At 35.1% G+C, this 15,628-nt stretch overlaps 1 protein-coding gene across 4 annotated transcripts; it reads left to right on the forward strand.

Annotated features, from left to right (window-relative positions):
- The first annotated feature begins 1,765 nt into the window (after positions 1-1,765).
- LOC105380934 (calpain-B) lies at positions 1,766-7,572 on the forward strand. 4 transcript variants are annotated; one of them, XM_011550546.3, is made up of 2 exons: positions 1,766-2,007; positions 3,295-7,572. In XM_011550546.3, the coding sequence occupies exon 2, from the start codon at positions 3,481-3,483 to the stop codon at positions 5,734-5,736; it is 2,256 nt and encodes a 751-aa protein (XP_011548848.3). In that variant the 5' UTR covers positions 1,766-2,007; positions 3,295-3,480; the 3' UTR covers positions 5,737-7,572. The 4 variants fall into 4 exon arrangements, with proteins under 4 accessions (XP_011548848.3, XP_037973755.2, XP_048479470.1 ...); XM_038117827.2 differs by lacking the exon at positions 1,766-2,007 and adding an exon at positions 2,059-2,203; XM_048623513.1 differs by lacking the exon at positions 1,766-2,007 and adding an exon at positions 2,085-2,164.
- The last annotated feature ends 8,056 nt before the right edge of the window (positions 7,573-15,628 follow it).

Consider the following 15,628-nt stretch of genomic DNA (forward strand, 5'->3'; position numbering starts at 1 on the left):
CACCCTTAAAGTTTGTCGGGTTCGAAAAACAACACATTGTAAAAAATGTTAGGGTTCCGTAGTCGAGTAGAAGTCCTTATAGTTTCGTCAGGTCTGTCCGTCTGCCCTGGCTCGTTCTCCGCCGTTTCTGCACCGATTGCCACAAAAATTGGTCGAGAGATATACATTGATAATTATCGAAAAATAATAAAAAAAAATTGCCCTTCCCATACAGCGAAAAGATAATTAGAGAAAAAAATCGACTTACCCCATCGTGTAGGGTATCGTTAAAAAGGTTTATTTAAATACAACAAAAATTATGCCTTAATACCATGTGGATCGAATAACCCCCCAGTCTCGAGGTATATTAATACAAAGTGAAAATTAGAGCGAAGCCTTTAACTTTTGAAATACTATTACAATCATTCTGAAAAAAAATTGCTGTATACAGTAGTATACACCTCTAACCTCCTAGTAAGTACTTTCAACGAAAACTATTGCGGACTCTGTATCATACATAGTTATTTTTATACAACTCAACCAACTTAATTATGACGTGCAGTTGCCCTAACTAAATGATAATGTATAATTTTTTTTTGTGTCACGCTTGACACAAAAAAAAACTAAGAAAATAATAAATGATGGGTCTCTTAGGGCTACGGAACCATTTCATGCGCGTGTCCGACACGCTCTTGGCCGGTTTTTTTAAATACTTATATTCTTTAGGATTCTTCACATAGTATACCTACGTAAAACGTGAAAAATTTCAACTAGGTATATATTTCCTGCTCCTTATGGCTAACATTATTTTTAGATAGGAAAAAGGTTTTTTTAAATTCTGTTTTTTCAGCCATATTCCAGCCATCATTTAAAAGAAGGGCCGCTAGTTTTTGAATTATAATTATGTGAAGGATCCTACCTATAAATCGTTAATACCCCAACAAATTTACATAATCGTATAATGTTGTTATTGTTTTTTCCACAAACGAACTCCGGGGGGTCAAAATTGGAGAAATAAAAAAGAAACTGAAATTCTGGGCGTCTTTCCAAACAAAAAAATTGACTTATCGAGATCAAACTAGTCTCGTTGTGTCCATACGTAAATATAGTGACTTTGGCCGTAAACTGTAACACAGACTCTTGAAGACATGGCAGAAAATTTTATGGCTTTCGAGGAAATCATCTCATCATAACTATGAAAAAAGCCATTTGATAAAATAACTAAATTATAAAATCCCGTGGTTTGATATGGCAAGCCATTTAGGTGATGGGCATGCCCACCTTGCCCATAAGGGTGGATCCGCGCCTGGCCTAATTTGAGCATGGGTTGGGTAGGTAGGTACTGAACTCAGATCAGGTAAGTACTTATTGATTCATGGTGGTAATGGTAAATGGAGGTAAAAAACTTTGGTATAGTTAAGGTCCCGGTCTAGCAAACCGCAGAATTTACAGAACATAAATATATTTTTATAGGTTTTACAAAGAGAGGCCGTTATTATTCTTATTCTGAGTTAAAAAAAAAAATCGTTGCATTCCCTTACACGAAATCATGTAAGTAGAACGGTAATAAAGTTTATTTATTTATTTTTTTGGCAGTTGATATTAATGCAAAAAATATATTTATTTTTAGGTAACAGGTTCATTATTTTATAAAGATTTGTTTCCTTGGTACCTATCTATAGTCGGTCGATGGTGTTACTAACAATACAGTGAAAGAAGTGCTGGAATAGAACGGAACGCAATAGCGCGGCGGCTTGCGCGGCGGCGCCTTCTCGCATGCGTCATTGCCATGACGTTTAAAAATAGTAGGCCGTGAACTGGAAAAATATTACACCCCGAATTTCCTTATCTGATTTTGGACATGTTGTGAGGTTTACCTTTAGCCAAAAAGACATACTTAAAACCAGTCCATATCAACTAGTTCCACGACGATTACAGTCAGTCGCCAATCGGTATCCTTGGCGGGCGGACGAGTGTTTTTTGTGTTTATTCTAAAGTCACTGTTGATTTGTGGTTTATTTTTGTTTGGTAAGTTTTGTTTATAGCAATCCAGTTCATTTTCCTCTCGAGTTTATTTCGGTGCGGCTTCTTAGAAGATCCTCAGTCAGTTCGCGTTCGCTGTGCTTGGTTGTTAGAGTTATCGTGATTTTATACAAAAGTTAAAAGTTTTTATTTACTTAACAAAGTAGGTACTTAATGTTGTTCTTATAGGTAACATCAACAGGTAGGTAGTAAGACTACTATTACTTAATCTAAATAAAATCGCCATCAAACAATTATACCATTTAAGGGGTCGCACAAAACAAGAAGGTAAAAATAATTAGTTACCTACGCCGATAAAGTTTTGAACAATGATCGTGGGCGTGGGAGTTAAGAGGGTCTCATTTCCATGCATGTCTTATTTATTCATTAATTAAATACCTACAGAGATAAACTAAAATACATAAGTTTACTTACTATAGTATTTCGTTGATTTTATTGGTTATATTTACTAACTGATACCTACCTATAGTAAGACAAAGAAGTCTGCGAGCGATGATTCTGATTCTTGACTTACTCATCATGTTTAAATTATACGTGTTAGGCGTAAATACTTACATAGGTAATTATTTGTAATTAAATAGAATTAAACGTGTAGAGAATACCTAGGCAGGGTCGTATATTAATGTGTTCATGTTCTTATTTTAAAAGGATAACGAATAACGATAGGTACTGAATAACACAGCAGAGTATTAGATGTCCTTCAGTTACCTACATATTTTTTTAAATATTAGCATTAGTACGAGACTAGTAAGTTGTTAACTACTAAGTTCCTACCATTTGCTGTAATAAACAAAACAAAAACTGACAGCAGGCCGCACGGTGCTAATCAATCAAACGGCAAGGTCGAGCGACTCTATTGGCCGTCTATGGCTTTGGTACCTATCTATCTGTAGGTATCTAGTTACATGATACAATATTGACAAGAGTTTTCTGGGCAGGATAGGAAGATTATGGGTCTCTACATAATAAAAACATAAACCTACTATACCTACCTTTACGCATAAAAACGTTAGTAAGTTATTAAAAAGGAGTGGTAGAGCGTAGAGCCTAAGCAGCCTTCACTTAGTTATGAATGATACCCTTGGTGCATGTATGGTTTATTGCTCATTATGTTACAAGTACCTAGTAGTAGATAACTCACATCCTTTGGGAGTCCACGCCCTATACCACTCCTGTTTAACAGTAATTATGTAGGTACTTACCTACTAATTGATTAGATAGTTATGTTTTCAGCAATGTTATAGTTAACCATATATTATTTCTTCCTTTCAGACAGCCCAGACCGCTATCATACGTTCGTGCCTGGTGATTGTATCGCTGGACAATGTTACGTGACCTTGCTGATTGAGACTAATTGAAGTGCCGCTGCCGTTTGAAAGACTCAAAAGAATTGTTTAAGTGCGCCAGGAAAACTACTAAATTTGTGAATTTTTACAATAGTGTATTAACTAGTGTGCCATGGCTGGTCAGAGTGGTGGTTTTGATTTTGGTTCCCTATTAAAAGGGGTAGGGAGACAATTAATAAATCAAGGACGTGAAGCATTAGTCCAATATGGGACTAAAGCCTTAGGGGACATTGTGTGTGAGGTGATCGAAAAGAAGAAAGTAGAAGAGAAATTCTTACCATGTTTGAAAAACTACAAAGTTCTCGGGGCAGCACCATCACCGTCTACACCTAAGACATATCAAGATTTCAAAGAACTAAGGGATGAATGTCTCGCAGATGGTCGATTATTTGAAGATCCTGAATTTCCCCCGACAAACCGCAGCCTGTACTACAGAGAGCCACTGGACAGACCAGTTACGTGGTTGAGACCTGGCGAAATTTGCGAGGATCCTCAGATGTTTGTTGAAGGATATAGCAGGTTCGATGTGCAGCAGGGTGAGCTGGGCGATTGTTGGGTTTTAGCAGCGGTTGCTAATCTTACCATGCATAGAAAATTATTTTTTGAGGTGGTACCTGATGATCAAAATTTTGAAGAAAATTACGCTGGTATATTTCATTTTAGATTCTGGCAGTACGGCCAGTGGGTAGATGTTGTGATTGACGACCGTTTACCAACCTACCGTGGTAAATTGTTGTTTCTTCGATCTCCCGAGAAAAATGAGTTCTGGAGCGCTCTTTTAGAGAAAGCTTACGCTAAACTCCACGGATCGTATGAGGCTTTGAAAGGTGGCTCCACTGGAGAAGCGATGGAGGACTTTACTGGCGGGGTTACAGAAATGTATGACATGAAAGATTTGCCTCAAAATTTTTATAAAATATTATTAAAAGCCTATGAAAGAAATTCTCTGATAGCGTGTAGTATTGAACCTGATCCCAATGTTCTTGAAGCTGAAACACCAGCAGGCTTAATTCGTGGTCACGCCTACTCAATTACACGTATAAAGTATGTTGATATCCAAACTCCGGGTAGAACCGGTAAGATTCCACTGATACGTATGCGGAATCCGTGGGGCAACGAAGCAGAGTGGAATGGTGCATGGAGTGACAAGTCACCAGAGTGGCGATACATACCTGAACCTGAACGAGAAGAGCTAGGACTAACTTTTGATTCCGACGGAGAATTTTGGATGTCATTCAAAGACTTTGTTAATAATTTTGACAGAGTTGAGATATGTAATTTACAACCAGACTCCCTGGATATGGAGGATTGTCCAGAAGGCTGCAATAAGAAATGGCAAACGTCAGTATTTGAAGGAGAATGGGTGAGAGGTGTGACCGCTGGTGGGTGTAGAAATTACTTAGAATCATTTTGGCGTAATCCACAGTATACTATCACTCTAACAGATGTCGATGAAGATGATGACGATAATAAGTGCACAGTAATTGTAGCTCTCCTCCAAAAGAACCGAAGGGCTCAGAGACACCAAGGCCTAGAATGCCTGACTATTGGATTTGCTATCTATAAACTTCCTGAATATGGACGTGTACCGAAACCTTTAGACGTTAATTTCTTCAAATATAATTCTTCTGTGGGCCGATCACCAGCGTTCATTAATTTAAGAGAAGTAACAGCAAGATTTAAGTTTGAACCTGGTCAGTACGTCATAGTTCCTTCGACGTTTGAACCAAACGAGGAAGGCGAATTTCTTGTGCGAGTATTCTCTGAAAAATGTAGTAACTTGGCTGAAAATGATGAAGTAGTCGGTGAAATGGAAGAAGATGAAGAAAAGGAGAAAGTAGTAGAAGAGCCTGACCCAGAACCAGCAGATCCGGTGCGACAGTTCTTCAATCGTCTCGCTGGAGACGACGGAGAAGTTGATTGGCAGGAATTAAAAGAAATCCTGGATTATGCCATGAGAGATCAGCTGAACGGCCAGGAATTCTCGAAGGACACATGTCGAAGCATGGTAGCCATGTTGGATAAAGATAACTCCGGTGGTCTTGGGTTTGAAGAATTTAAAACTTTATGGGTTGATCTACGGAAGTGGCGAGCGGTATTCAAATTATACGATACCGACGGTCGTGGTGCGATCCCCACCTACAGCCTGAGAGATGCATTCCATGCTGCTGGGTACACTATCAATGCGCGGACCCTTAACGTATTTGCCCATAGATATAGCACTGGTGGCTATGTGCAGTTTGACGATTTCATTATGTGCTCTGTCCGCCTGAAATCAATGATAGAGTCGTTCAAAGGAAAGTCATCAGGTGGCGAGTACGCAACATTCTCATTAGATGAGTGGCTGAATCGTACTGTTTACTCATAGTCGTAAACTATTTTTATTGTCTTCCGATGTCGTGCCTTGTCTTGTGGATGTGATAAAATAAGTGTTGCCAATTTTGAATTCTTGTCAGTGTTAGGAAACGTAATTATTTACTCATAGTTATAATATGTTTATTAGCAGAACACCCAGTCATTTGAGAGCTCTGAGAATAGAATTTAGTAACAGGGGCTGACTGAATTGTACTTACTATTCGACAGCGAATATTTGGAATATTATAAATCTGTTAACATTGTGTGTAATTTACAAGATGCCCCGTACTTACATACGTTACATACCTAAGGAAAATAAAATCTGGCTTAGAGCCAGTTATCTACGATAGCCTCTCAAGGTCTACAATTTGTAGTACAATCACCAAATTTTACATAATATTATGTTTATTACTTATTATTTCAGTTAGTATCTGTAGTTAAACCTATTGGTAGACACAGTTTAAAAAACATAATGGTATAGGTATGTTATTATACTTACCTAAATATTTATAAATTTAAAAATATAGGTAAGTATTACTTTTATACATCTTCTATAGCCCCTATTTAATTACCTACCACCATTATATTTACATATAAGTATTAAAACTAATAGGTATAGTAGCATTATGGCGCTACTGCCTACGCATAAATCTACCGATGCGATGCCAAAAGCTTATTTCATTATAATCTAACTGTATGGTGATCAAAGCGATGCGGTAATAATATCCGGAGAACTGTGGCAATTTCGATGACATCATGGTTTAATGTGTTTTGTCGAACATGTGATGTGTACAACCAGACATAGGTATTGTAATAAAATTTACTTGGCTTTATCTCTTTCTATTTCTATGATTCTTTCAAGATATTAAATTTACCCATTTTGTCCCTTGTATTTTGTATCACTTCTCTATGTATTTTAAGAAGAGGAGCATAACAAGTACAGTAGTACTTACTCGTTATTCTATGATTATTATTTATTTATTGTGTGTATTTGTTGTGTAATTCCGATTTGTATAAGTAATATGCCTACTTTACATTACTTAAGCACTTACTTAAATTTTTCTGATTGACCAATTGTGAATATGAAGAAAGGAATAATTTGAGCATAGCGAAGCAGCCTAGGTTTAACGATAATTTTTTTAACCCGCCGCCATAACACTTCTTTCAATCACAAATCACAATGTATGAATAAATAAAAAAATAGGCATAACCTCCAATTTCACTGGGGACGATTAAACATTTAATATCATTTTTGAAGTACCTAATTTTATTAGTTTTTAATTATTTATTTTAATTAAATACGTAGTATTAAAGTTTTGAACTTGTGTAAAAATAAACCGATCTAACTAATCGGTATCACTTCAACAGATTCAGTAGGTACTTGTTTTAGTTTTTCAATTATAAATTTAATAAGATTTAAAGAAAGTTAGTATGTAATTAATTCAGGTAAAAATATGATGACTAGTCAAATATACAATAGGGGATACCTACTGCATACTTACCTAATTTTATTATTATAAGTATTTAATCAAGAAATATATCTGCTGTCAGTTTATTATTACTTGTTATATTTAAATCAAGAAATATATCTACTATCAGTCAGTATCAATATCAATATTATTATCATTATAACTAAATATACTCATATTATTTATTTATACCATGTTAGATGTAAGTTGGTATAAAATATCCTCTCCCAAACTCTATTATAACGAGCACAAATTAGATGTTATTTGTTTGTTCTATCTCTTATTAACATAAAACATACCTACATTTATAAAATGAATATACAAAATTGTAAATTATTTATATGCCTAATTCTTATAAATAAAATAAAAAATAAAACTTACTCACTTCTTGTATTTTATCTTCCCCTTAACACCATGCCATACGATACTACGACAAAGACAGACAGTAGAGTATTTTTCATCAATAAATTTTAATTAGTCAATAGTTTTTCTCATTTTAAGTGAATTATAAATTAGTTCTTATGAGAAATGAGAAATAAATATTTTTTATTATTAAATTTCTTATTGTCAGTTTCACATTTGAGAATGTCAAGATAAGTAGAGTTTGAGTATGGAATGCAGCGCTGTGATTGGCTGAACTGTCATTGAGAAGGTCTTAAGTTCATGCTTAGGTAGATTTACTCAAATGTGAAACTGAGCCTGAATCATTCTTAATCAATTTCCGGAATTCCGGAAGTAGAGCATAATGAGGCGTCGAAAGTTCCTTTTTGGAGAAATAGATGGCGTTGTCTGGGGTTGTACCAACTTTCAAACCCTCAGAACACACTCAGATCACAATATGTTATTCTGTGAGGCTAACGAAATGTGAAAGTGACGTAGGTAGGTAGAATTGTAGTATTATTTTCTCTATGATGTCGATGTCACTGTTGCTTCAGCGTTCAGTGCGATTGTGGTACAGCCGTTATTTTCAAGTTTTCTCAGTTTCCTTGTGTTTCTCCTGTATTAATTGAGTTGTAGTTGAGCTATCTGCTCCTCCTCCCTTGATACTGTAGAGTTAGCGCTACCACCCGACATTTAATCACAACTAGTGAGTTCTTATTCTGAGTTTAGTACTCTTTGCTCTCTATGTAATTTTTGACAGTTGGTAAACTGCGTTTTCACGCCATCTATCGGCTTACCCAAAAGCTCAACTGACAACTGTCAAGGAAAACGGCTCATTTCCGTTTACTTCTCCCGCCTAATTTAAAAGTGTTGCCAAACTAAAAAAACATTTCAGGATTGAGTTTTTGATATTCGGCCCGTCAAGCACGAGTTTGTAAGATCATAAATTGTTGTTAAAGTGATTGACTTATCTTGCCTCCGTTCTGCTCGTTAGAGAAGTAGTATGTTCCGTGCCTCTATTCTTCTTCCACAAATATACCTTTTTTGAACGGTATACGATGAATAAAAGCATTTGAGTTTGAAGTCCTGTGCACAATACACTTTTACTTTAAAAAAACAACCAAATGTCAATGTCAATTATTTTCTCTATGGTCAATGTCAAAAAGTCATAACAATAACAAAAGTTCAAATCAAAACAAAGTTTTTTTAAATTCTAATAAATTGAAATTTATGTGATTATATACAGCTTTATCCTTACAATGTTTACAGGTAATGTAAATACTCTAATTTTCGTCATCGTCTACAATTTGAAATAAATAACGAAGTATTCCAAACATATATAACTTGGGTTGGGACGTGGGACTACTAAACTTATTTCAGACAACAATGCTAACCATGTAGGTACAGATTTAAATAATTAGGTAACCATAGTTTAAATTGTTCCATGACGAGGAAGGCTATAGTTTTGTTTTCGAGGAGAGGCTAGTAGCAGTGTCTTATCATAATGAACTATGAATATTTGTGGTGGAATTCCAGTAGGTAAGGCTCCAGATGTCTTCATCACTATTTTATGACAGCATTCATTATAATCTTCTTTACATCTTTAATAAAAAATATAAATTGGTGTTTGCTTGTCTTCCTAAAACTCAAGAACAGATAGGAAAATGTTGTAAATTTTGCTTTTGAATTATTTTTGAATATTACTGGGGCACGGATCTCTTTCAACTAAAGGAAGGCCTATGCCACCCCAGGTTTAGTGCGGGTTGGTGAAAACCAAACCCTAACACAAGCAAGCTTGTGCTGAGAGAGTTAGTGGGCAACCCAAATGTCAGATGTTTTCAAGATGCCTGAACTGAAGGCCTCTGACTAGGCTTTATGAGTCATAAAGCCTAGTCAGAGGCCTAAATATGACTGTTACCGAAACAGCAACTGGAACTCACAAAGCACTTACAATCACTGAAGCTAGCTATGGATGCTTCGCTATAAACATGGATTTACTTATTACGTATTATTTACGTAAATAAATCCATTCTGAGCTCCACCACTACCAACTTTTAAAATACCTGAGTACATATTTACTTAAAAAAAAAAATTGTTTTATTTTCAGTTTCTATATTTATTAATCATAAAAAACACAATACAATTATATATGTGTTTGGTAGAAGCTTATTTCAAGTTATTTCCCACTCACCAAGTCAGTCCTGGCAGAATATCAGTGGTGTGATTATTTTTATGATAAATACACATGTCGCTTGTCTATCTTAAATCTTAACATATTTTTGTCTGTTTTTTTATGTCGTGGGTTTTACATTGCCTAAAATAATCTTTTCGTGTAACCTGTGTACATATTGTGTAAAGTATAACAATTTATCTACTTATCTATCTATCGGATCGCATTACAGTGTAGGACTGTAGATTCTGATTAAAAAGAATATAAGTACCTATTAGAGTAAAGTACAGATTTTTTGTATTAACTAACAGACAGATAATTAAAATCATATCAAAATATACAGTAATCTAGACGTTATAAATATAATAACCATCACCATCTCACCTCAAACCTCTAGATACTTTTTCTGAGCTTATTTTTAAGCATTCAACTTTTTACGGTACCATTTGCGTTTCTGGTCATTACACAGGTAATTTCACCTCATGGCGGTGTTTAAAAAACCAATCATGGGACGGCGGGAATGCAGTATGCACGTAAGCTATTAAACTGGCGGAATAGCACCACCCCACCTTTTTCTATCAGCCATAACCCCCCCTTTTTATTTGCCCTGCATAATGTAGAAATGAGTCTTAATTTTACCTTTATTATTCTCTGTAACTCATTCCCATTACCTAGTGCAGTAGATAAAGTACTTGTATAAATACCTATTTACAGTTTTGGCATTTTAGTAGTTAGTATCTACTTGCCATGTATATTTTTGATAGGATGACCCGTGGATGACCCTATAGGTGGCCATGAACCGGAATGTGTGGGGAGGCCTTTGCTCAGCAGTGGGAAAAAATAGAGGCCAAGTTACTTACATTCTATTCTATTCTCTGTGAGTGTGTTAGTACCTGCACCTGGCTCTCTCGAATATTACCTTTGTGTATTGGCCATTATTTTATTTTGGGTACAATTATCGGTCCCCTACAAAGAAAGTTTTTTAAAAAAATTAAATAATGAAGTTCAGGAATAAAGCTACCGTCTGTAGCAATCAAATAAGACACCGGTCACATAAAATATTATAAATTTAAGAAAAATACTTTATTTATTTACAAATTACGGTAACTCTGTTGTTGTTTTTGGTAACGCAATTGTTTTTCATATAAAAACTGTCTGTCCCTCGGAGCGAGTCATTTGAAACAAGCACAACGTGTGTAAAATATTATAATGAAAGCAATGTTTTTGAATATTATCACGAATATGTCATTAGTTAAACTACTTAAACTTCACTTCACGGTAATAAGAATGATTTTACAACAACATATTATGGTTCAATTAATATTCTTGGCCGAGTCCCCAAGCCTAAGCAAAAATACACCTACACTAGGTTACCATAGGAAATTCAATCATAAATAAACTTTTTTTCACTTTCTTACACCTAAGATCGTTTGAATGGCTGTGTATTTGTATCAGAGTGCAGGAAGGAGAGCGGGATGGATAAAATGACCAAGTCTTTCGGATGAGAGTCCTGGAGAGTAGCGCGTGTATTTATTGTGACGCCACTGAGTTACCGGCGACATACGGTGAGTTTTCTAGATATTTATTATTTTGTTTCATGCAACATATGTAATAATTAGTAACAATTATGAGGTCATTTTGATATCCTATGTATGTGTATTCATTTAAGTACTAACTTCAAATAGGTTATTGTTTTACAACTGCGTTACTGCTACAGGAGAGAGGGCGCTAGTGTCACGAGTAACATTAACTCCACGTAATTTTAAATGTTTACAAAGTAAAAGTTAATAGAATCAATAAAAAAATTATATTGAAATACTCAGGATAGACCAAATAATAAGTGATAGTGTTATCTCAGTGTATATACTTATAAAAGTGTTAAAAAGTGCTATAAAAGGATATACTGATAACTTTTCGATTATCCAAATTATAAACACATAATATCAACAATAGTGTAAAGTGACAATATTATAACTCACAAGGTAAATTCAGTTAAATACTCAAAGTGATCAATTTCGCATATAAACACCAAGAATTTTTACAAAAACCTGTGTACAATACAAATGACCTTTGGACTTAACGAATCCTAATATTCAAATTTTTATAAATAACACAAGTCAGTGACATCTAGTAGAAGAACGCAGAACTACTAAACTAGCTGCTTTACTAAGGTTGTAATTATTGAACCTGGCATATAATCAATAGGTGATTAAGTAATCTTGCTACTCACCACTAGAGGGCACTAAATTGAATATACAGGTGATCGGAATCAAAACCGCCACTAGAGGGCACGCAAACATAAATTTTATTTTATTAATAAAAGGACATGGATAAACGGCAAAGAAATTATGCAAACACATCATGCCACAAATGCAGCAAAATGCTACTAAAGAAAAATGAGTCACTTTTATGTAAAAGCTGCAAACAGTCATATTGCCTAGACTGCCAGAATGTATCCGACAAACGGTATTGTCTTATGACAAAAGAACACAAAGAAAAATACATATGCATCGCATGTCTTTCCCAAGGAGCTACCAGTAACTCACATGGCCGACGTGACGACTATGCAACCTATAAAAATAATAATAGAAAGGTTCTGACACCGAGTGATAGCGAGACAAGCTGCGCCACTTGTGAGTCAGACTTCGAAACTACAAGTCTGCCCGATTTATCTACTGATGGTGGCCCATCAGAAGTTCAGGAACTAAGACAGCAAATAATCGATTTACAAACGCAATTAAAAAGCGCGAACGCAGAGGTTGACAGGTTAACTCTAGAAAACACCGAACTACGAAACAAGACTAAAGGTAATGAATCGAAAATAAACACTTTAAAGAAAATCTGCAATGACAAGATAAGCACAACAAAAAAATCAGGAAAAAAATCCCGTAAGAAACGTATAAATAAGAGGAAACTAGATTTTACCATCGACGTGGAGGACCAATCTAAAAATACGAGTCTAATATCGGACAACTCTACAAACTCTACAAACTCTACCAGCGCAAAGATACAAGATTTGGTTGATGGACGTCAAGAGTCAAATAGCGCAGTTTCTGAAACCCTAAATCAATCAAAGATGACACAACCGGACTCGAAAAGCAAGATGTACTTTTTCGGTTCTCAGCAATGTAGAGGACTAGCGAAAGCAATATCAATAGATAGAGAAGACTCACCATACAAAGACTACCAGATATTCTCATTTATTAAACCGAATGCAAAATCCGATGAAATTGTGCGATCTATGAGAGCTATCAATTTTAAGCATGAAGACTTAGTGGTGCTATGTTTGGGAGAAAACGACACAAATCCTACGAGACTAACCGCAGAACTTTGCTTTGCCTTGAAATTATGTCAAAACTGCTCAGTTATTGTACTAGGAGTCTTCAAAAGCTCTCACCTTAATGAAAACATGATAAACAGCACTTTTAAAACAACAGTATGCGGAAGCTTCCCCAATTGCGAATTTCTGGACTCTAATCCTGACTTCTTAAGCAGGAAAGCTTACCTTGCACAAACTGCTAAAGCCATAAACTTTTCTATTGACTGTAGAGACTACGATAATAGTTTTATAAAAAACATCAAATCATTATTGCATAAAAATAATATCACACAAAATAGCAAATTGCCAAGCCCAACTCCAATCACGAAAATGGTAACAAACAAACTTATAAACACTCCGACTAATCAAAACAAAAACAATTTTTTTCGTCCCTCCTCAGTGTAAAGAAAATTATGTTACATGCTTCCATCAAAATATCGCAGGTTTCTTAGGTAAACGTGAACTAGTACAGATATTTCTTAGCGATCTCGACAAAAAAGACATACATACTGACATAATCTGCCTAAGTGAAACATTTCTCAAGCAGGGCAGCGAAAGCAATGCTCATCTCTCAGGCTATAAAATGGCGTCATCATACTCACGCAAAACTCAAAAACGGGGCGGAGTTTGTATTTTCGTTAAAAACGAGATTAAAACAAAACAAATTCCAATTCTGAAAGACTTCTCTATCGAGAGATGTTTTGAATGTTATGCGACAGCAAAGAAGTTATGACCATTATAAAATCTCTTAACGTGACCAACTCAGTAGGTCTTGACCAAATTAACACAAAAATTATTAAGTCATGTGCACTCTACTTAGTTGACATACTCTCTTATTTAATAAATTGTTCTCTATCTACGGGCAAATTCCCGACTGCTTTGAAATTTACTGTTGTTAAGCCACTCCATAAAAAAGATGACGAAGCTGACATTAACAACTATCGTCCCATTGCACTTATAAGCATATTGTCTAAAATATACGAAAAAGCAATGGAAGGACGTGTAACAAATTTTTTGTTAAAACATAACACTATAAGAATAGAGCAAAATGGGTTCCAAAAAAATAAATCTACGAGCCTAGCTGGATTCCAACTCATTACTGAAGTGGTAGAGCATATCGATAAAGGAAAGCCAGTAGCTGTTGTATTTTTCGATATGTCTAAGGCGTTCGATTTTGTATCCCACAAAGTGCTCCTAGAAAAATGCGAGAAATATGGGATTAGAGGTATAGCACGCGATTGGCTAAACAGCTACTTATCGGATCGTAAACAAATAGTGCAAATAACAACACTATCGCAAAACAGAGAGCTGGTAGTTCACAGCTCTACACCCGAAACAAATAACTATGGTGTTCCACAGGGAGGGATTTTATCGCCTTTACTATTCCTAATATATATCAATGACTTACCTGAAATCACAAATGATAAGTGTATATTATTCGCAGACGACATTTCCATAGTTATAAAAAATAATGACATTGTTAATTTTGAAAATCATATAAATACTACTATTAATAAGGTGACAAACTGGTTAAGTGCAAACAATCTAAAAGTTAATGAAAACAAAACTAAATATCTACAATTCAGAAACAACAAAATGACAAAACTAAATATGACACTAAAATGTAACGATAAAATTATTGAAAATACAACTTCTACAACATTTTTGGGCATAATCATGGATGAGTTATGTACATGGCTTCCGCATATAGTAAAAGTCTGTAACAAATTAAACCGCTTTGTCTACGCCCTACACAGGCTAAAAAAGACCGCTGATATGTCTACAGCACTTACAGCATATCACGGCTATGTAGCTTCAGTTCTGCGGTATGGACTCATACTGTGGGGAAACGCCAGAGACATCAATAGAGTTTTTATTGTACAAAAACGATGTATAAGGGCCATTTGCAGTGCAGCCCCTAGAGACACTTGCAAACCATTGTTCCAAAACTTGAATATTTTGTCATTGCCGAGTCTCTACATTTACGAAATGGCGTGTTTTGCTCACAAACATAGAACCTTGTTCACATGGTATGATGACATAAAAAAGAATTCTCGTCATCCAAACAAAATAGTGTACCCCCCATGTAGAACAACATTTTGCCAGCGCAGCTGTTACAGAATGTTAATTAAAATATATAATAAATTACCAGCGCCATTGAAGAGTCATCCCCTTATCATATTTAAAAAGAAATTGCATAAATGGCTTGTGAATCAATGTTTCTATTCCATCGAAGAGTACCTTAACTTTAATCATATTTGTATCGAATAACTAATAAAACTAACTTACATTTATAATATCGTAAATAACTGTAAATTCTAATACACCTACTTACGTTTTAATTATGTAAATAATGTTAGTTTAAGATACCTAACATTAAAATTAACATGAATTATAGTGTATAGCTTTGTGACAAATTTTTGCATGCCTTAACAGGTGAATTGTGAGGAACCTATATTATTGTAATGTAAAATCTTTAAACAACTATACTGTACCACTTTTCGTGCAAATAAACTATTTCATTTCATTTCATTTCATTTACACTTCGTTACTTTTTAAGTAACGC

This window comes from Plutella xylostella, chromosome 10, assembly GCF_932276165.1.
Source record: "Plutella xylostella chromosome 10, ilPluXylo3.1, whole genome shotgun sequence".
Taxonomy (NCBI): Eukaryota; Metazoa; Arthropoda; class Insecta; order Lepidoptera; family Plutellidae; genus Plutella; species Plutella xylostella.

Bases quoted from the DNA above. Each gene is read 5' to 3' on its own strand.
- LOC105380934 (XM_011550546.3), top strand. From the start codon at position 3,481: ATGGCTGGTCAGAGTGGTGGTTTTGATTTTGGTTCCCTATTAAAAGGG.